Source organism: Cebus imitator, unplaced genomic scaffold, assembly GCF_001604975.1.
Source record: "Cebus imitator isolate Cc_AM_T3 unplaced genomic scaffold, Cebus_imitator-1.0 Scaffold756, whole genome shotgun sequence".
NCBI classification, from domain to species: Eukaryota; Metazoa; Chordata; class Mammalia; order Primates; family Cebidae; genus Cebus; species Cebus imitator.
Genome location: NW_016108071.1, coordinates 376,625 through 383,152, shown reverse-complemented (window position 1 = coordinate 383,152; position 6,528 = coordinate 376,625). Strand labels below are relative to the sequence as shown.

At 36.6% G+C, this 6,528-nt stretch overlaps 1 protein-coding gene across 1 annotated transcript in view; it reads right to left on the bottom strand.

Annotated features, from left to right (window-relative positions):
* Positions 1-6,528, bottom strand: part of BRWD3 (bromodomain and WD repeat domain containing 3) — a 128,875-nt gene that overhangs the window by 29,760 nt on the left and 92,587 nt on the right. Inside the window, exons 21-23 of the mRNA XM_017519568.2 lie at positions 4,408-4,484; positions 1,678-1,846; positions 486-599 (exon numbers count right to left, since the gene is read on the bottom strand). Coding sequence (XP_017375057.1) covers positions 486-599; positions 1,678-1,846; positions 4,408-4,484 — 360 coding nt within the window. The remainder of the gene's footprint in view (positions 1-485; positions 600-1,677; positions 1,847-4,407; positions 4,485-6,528) is intronic.

Genomic DNA, 6,528 nt, shown 5'->3' with positions numbered 1-6,528 from the left:
CACCATGTTGACCAGTATGGTCTCGATCTCTTGAGCTCGTGATCCACCCGCCTCGGCCTCCCAAAGTGCTGGGATTATAGGTCTGAGCCACCATGTCCGGCCTTCTTGCATACTTTCTATCAGGCTGAACTTTATTTTAAAAAACAATACTGGACATGAATGACGACTCTAAATACCACTCAATTCTAGTAAGTGGTATTTCAGATTAAAATAAAGCCAATTATTTTCATGACTTCACAAGGTCATCAATTTATCTCAATATTCAATGAGGATCCAATACACTGAAGCTACTGTTCCAGGCCTTACAAAGGATACAAAGATTAATACGATTCAGTCACCTTCCACAAGAAGTATATAATCGAGCAGAGCAGCTAAGACATTGTATGTATTATTATAATAGAATTAGGAATATAAATATCTTAAGACTGATTAAAGTTAGTGCTCTTGAGGCTCCACAGAAAAATGTTATAACAGCTAACAATTACCTCATCTCCCATTTGTGGGACAAATGGGGAACGTCGGGGTATAGTATCCAGGATCCACTGAGGGGCAAACCATTCTTCATTAGGCTCACCTGCCATAGAAACCAGCCCTCCTTTCTGAAACATAAATACATGAACAGTTTAATTTAAAACACAGCTCTCCAATCCATAAAACACATGAACAATAGTATGAAAAATAGTAGGTAGAGAAGATTAAAAATTTCAGGTTACAATGAAACCTAAAGTATATAAATGAGAACAATTTTGCTTTATTACATACAACTTTGTGCCAGTAAAAAAATTAGGTTGCAAAATTTTAACTGACAGGTAATAAAGTGACACTATATACGACCTAAAAATCGTAACTTTTACATGTCTCTTGACTACCACATGAATTCAAATGCAATAAGTTTTTGCCGATAAAATAGTGATAATCAAGAAAATAATTATGTCTACTAAAGCAAAAGACTACAGAATGTGTCTATAATCAATTTTGAAATTAAAATTAAAACAACTACGTAAATCAAGTCTTTAAATCACCTGAATGAATTTACAGTGAGGAAAAGAAACTATCATTGGGATGAAATAAAAACATAATGGTAAGCCAGGCACAGTGGTACACACCAGTACTCCCAGCTAACCAGGAGGCTGAGGTGGGAGGATTGCTTGAGCCTCAGTTTGAGTCTGCAGTGTGCTACGATGATGACTGTGAATAGCCACTGCACTCCACTCTGGGCAACATAACAAGACCCCATCTCTTTAATAAAGACACCAAAAAATACAGTGGAATCGAAGGACAGTCCTATACAATTTATCATACTCTTCCATGTTACAAGTTAAAAATGGTAAAAATGAGGACTCAAAATCTCACATGACAAGAATAATAATGTTGTCTGATAAAGGTGACAATAATAATAACTTTTTAAGACAGTAGTTTATTTTAGGACATTGCCACATTTTAATATGATTGTGAATATGTTTGAATAACAAATTATAATGAAACATTCTAGCCTCTACCTTTGATAACAGAAAAATTTCAAAAATTCTTTACATTTTGAAGTCAAACTACTTTTACTTACTTTCTCGGATGAAATATTATTTCTAGAGAAAAGTCAATGTTACTGTTAAATGTTTAAGTATCAAAGAAAAAAATCAAAAAAATAACAAAAACAAAATAACCTATAAAGTTACAAACCTTCTTTCTAGTCTGCTTAGGTTTCTTTTGTCTTTCTTCTAAGGACTTCAAATTTTCTTCATCAGAGCTGCTGCATATTTTTCGTGTTGTTTGTCTGGTTTGTCTTTTTGGGGGTTGTAAATTTATTCCAGCATCTGCTGTCCAATCAGAATATTCACTTGATGAATCACTGTAAATAAATAAAAATTATGAATACCTAAGTATAGGAAAGGAATAGTTTTACTTAATAACTGAAAGATCATTCTGTAATCAAAAAGCATTATAAATCACATGGCTAGATTTTGTTCTAACGTAAGAGAAAAAAAAAAAGCCAGATGTGGAGGCTCACACCTGCAATCCCAGCACTTTGGAAGGCCAAGGTGGGCAGATCACAAGATCAGGGGTTCAAGACCAGAGACTAGTCTGGTCAACGTGGTGAAACCCCATCTCTACTAAAAATACAAAAATTAGCTGGGTGTGGTGGCACATGCCTGTAGTCCCTAACTAATCGGGAAGCTGAGGTAGGAGAATCGCTTGAACCTGGGAGGCGGAGGTTGCAGTGAGCTGAGACATGGCACCATTGCACTCCAGCATGGGTGAGAGTGACACTCTGTCTCAAAAAAAAAAAAAAAAAACTATATAGAATTTTGATAATTATGTAATTTTAATGAAATGCTTCAAGGGATCATAATTATATTATAATTATAATGCTTAGTTTCCTATAACAGGAATTAAAATCCCTGTCCAAAATCCCAAATCTTAATAAAGACGCATCTTATTCTTAGAAGTGCTGAAATGGAATTGTTTTAAAACTGAAATAAATACATATACAGTCATGGGTCACTTAACAAAGGAGATACTTTCAGAGAAATGCATCATTAGGTAATTTTGTCACTGTGTGAAGATCATATAAAGTGTAATTATACAAACCTAGACAGTGTAGCCTACTACACAGCTAGTCTACATAGTAGAGCCTATTGCTCCGAGGCTGCAATTTGTACAGCATGTGACTGTACTGAATACTGTCGGCAATTTTAACACAATACTAAACATTTGTGGATCTCAACATATCTACACATAGAAAAGGTATAGTAAAAATATGGTGTAAAAGATTTCAAAAATTGTATACCTACATAGGGCACTTAACATGAATGGAGTTCATAGGACTGAATGTTGCTGTAGGTGAATCACAGTGAGTGATAGTGAGTGAATGCAAAGACCTAGGACATTACTGTATACTACTTAAGACTTTACAAACACTACACTTAGGTTACATGAAATTTAAAAAGTATTTTTCTTTCTTCAACAAGAAACTAATCTTAGCTTACTGTAACATTTTTATTTTATACCTTTTAGCTTTTTTTTTGAGATTTTTATAACACTTAAAACACAAACACACTGTACAGCTGTATAATTCTTTTTCTTTCTTGTTTTTATTTTTTTTCTTGAGACAGAATTTTGCTCTCGTCACCCAGGATGGAGTTCAATGGCACAATCTTGGCTCACTACAACCTCCACCTGCTGGGTTCAAGCAATTCTCCTGCCTTAGGCTCCCGAGTAGCTGGCATTACAGGTGTCCACTACCACACTAGGCTAATTCTTGTATTTTTCATAGAGATGGGGTTTTACTATGTCAGCCAGGCTGGTCTCGAACTCCTGATCTCAGGTGATCTGCCGGCCTCGGCTTCCCAAAGTGCTAGGATTATAGACATGAGCCATGGCACTGGGCAATTTTTTTTTCTTTATATCCTTACTCTGTAAGGTATTTTCTATTTTCAAAGCTTAAACATTTTTTCCTATTTTAAAACTTTGTTTAAAAACTAAGACACAAACATTAGCCTGAGCCTACAGAGAGTTGAGATCATCAGAATATTCTGATGATTACTGTCTTCTACCTCCACATAGTTTCCTCTTCCACTGGAAGGTATTTGGAGACAATAACACACGGAGCTTTTATCTCTGATGATAATAATGCTTCCTTTTGGAATATCTCCTGGAGGATCTGTCCGAGGCTATTTTACACTAATAATTTATTACAAATAGGACGAGTACACTCTAAAATAACAACAAAAAGTATAGCAAAAACAGCATACTGGTGTGTACCTGTACACCCTGCTACTCAGGAGGCTGAGGTGGGAGGACTGCTTGAGCCCAGGAGTTTAAGGCATGCCTGGGCAACATAGCCAGACACCATCTCTAAAAGAATAAAAAATAAAATGAAGAAAAATATAATATAAAAGTACAGCATAGTAAATGGAAAAACTAGTAACATAGTTGTTGATTATTAAGTACTATATACTATAGATAAACGTATATGCAAAACTTTTATATGACTGGCAATGCAGCAGGTTGATTTACAACAGCATCCCTACAAACAAATGACTAATGCTTTGTGCTACAGTATTACAATGGCTAGGATGTCACTAGGTGACAGAAATTTTTCAGCTTCATTACAATCTTGTGAGACCACAGCCATAATGCATTCTGTCATTGACTGAAACATCATGCAGAGGGTGAGTATAATTGCCAAGATGTAGAATCTTGGATTTAAAAATAAGTTTATTTTATAGTTGAAGGAACTAAAAGGCTCACAATGACATCAGAAAGATATTGGGAGAGCCAGGATCACATCAGGTCTTTAGGTTTCCAGCCAGTACCTTTTCTACTATAAAACACCATTTTAATTCTGATATTGCCAAATTCCTACAAGAACATAAAACTATTCAATAATTTTGGCCAAATTAAAACTACCTGGAAGAACTTTCACTTTGCCATTCAACAACGGGATCCTCTACCGAAGCATCACTTGTGCCAACAGTTTCATCTTCCTACAACAAAGAGCCAGCAATTAAGATATATGGTTATTACCAGCTAATGTATTTCTAATTAAAAAACCACTACTGTTTTATAGCATTTTTTAAATTCTGCCCTCAAAAAATGTTCTCCTTAAAATGCACATAATTATTGTTCTAAGTATACCTGTAACTCACAGCTAAGTCTACTAGGCATTTCTAAATTTCTGGCTTCATTATCTTATTGATATAAAACATCTTTTTATGATTTCAAAGACTCGATAGATTTCTTAAGTCCAAATACAACCCTCTTAAATACAATATTAGAAACATTATTTTAAAAATACCTAATATGTCTCTACCAAGTTAATAGAATTACTTCCCATTAAAAAATTTCATTTTTTATGTAAAATTTTAAATACAGTAGAGAATAGATAACCCATGTACACAATCTACAGTTTAGATAATAATTCACTTCCTATCTTATTTTATCTATACCCTCACCCACTGTCTTATACTCTAGCATTAGTTTGATCCACATCATGACCAAAAAAAAAATCACTTTAACCATGAATATTTACTGAGATTAGGATTTGTTTTAAAAGTACAACCACAATGCCGTTATTACATTACATTTTAAAGGGAGCATCGGGCCAGGCGCAGACAGATCAGGCCAAGGAGGATAGATCACCTGAGGTCAGGAGTTTGAGACCATTTTGACCAACATGGTGAAACCTGTCTCTACCAAAAATACAAAAATTAGCCGGGCATGGTGGCATGCACCTGTAGTCCCAGCTACTTGGGAGGACGAGACAGGAGAATTCTTTGAACCTGGGAGGTGGAGGCTGCAGTCAGCCGAGATTGCGCCACTGCACTGCAGCCTAGGCAACAGAGCAAGACTGTCTTAAGAGAAAAAAAAAGCGTGGGGGGAGCAGCAGTTCCTTAATAGTGATCATTCTTTTAAGATCATGATTTTCATATGGGTGGGGGTGGGGCATGAATGGAGGACATCTTTTATAAGAGTTAGTTTAAGAATTGTGAATGGGGCCAGGCGCAGCACAGTGGCTCACACCTGTAATCCTAACATTTTGGGAGGCTGAGGCGGACAGATCACCTGAGGCCAGGAGTTCGAGACCAGCCTGGCCAACATGATGAAACCCTGGCTCTGCTAAAGATACAAAAATTAGCCAGGTATGGTGGCACATGCCTGTAATCCCAGATACTGGGGAAGCAGAGGCAGGAGAATCTCTTGAACCCGCAAGGCAGGGTTTGCGGTGAGCCGAGTATGCGCCACACTGCTCCCCAGCCTGGGCGACAGAGCCAGACTGTCTCCACAGGAGGCTGAGGCTGGAGAATCGCTTGAACCCAGGAGGAAGCAGAGACTGCAGTAAGCCAAGATCACACCACTGCACACCATCCTGGGCAACACAGCCAGACTGTCTCCAAAAAAAAAAAAAAAAAGAATTGGGAATGGCAAGAGAATGAGAGTATCATACCATATATTGTCAATGCATGATTAAACCTTCATTATGCATTTAACAATGAAAGCTGTTAAGAGAACAAAAGGACTGGAGAACAGAAGAACAGGATGAAAAGAATTGCTATACTCTTTATTCATTACCGTGAAAAAGGTAGGTCTGCGAAAAACCAACACTAAATGATCTCCATGTATGGTGAAGTCAATAATAACAAAAAATGTGTATATTATGTCAATCAGACACCCAACTAGTTCTGAAAATGTGTAACTTATTAAAGCTGTTTATATTCCATCCCTTTCCATTTCTAGGCTGATTTCCTCCTACTCTTTTTTTCACTGTCTCAAAGTTAAACTCTTACTGGCATATTTGATACCCTCACCAAGACAGCATCTGAGGTACAAATCCAACAAGACAACTAAAGGAATTAAATATGTCCAAATGTATCTACTAAATGTATTATTAATGAACAAACCTCTTTTTTTTTCCCCATTTATTTTATTGCATTTTAGGTTTTGGGGTACATGTGAAGAACATGCAAAATTGTTGCATAGGAACACACGTGGCAGTGTGATTTGCTGCCTTCCTCCCCATCACCTACATCT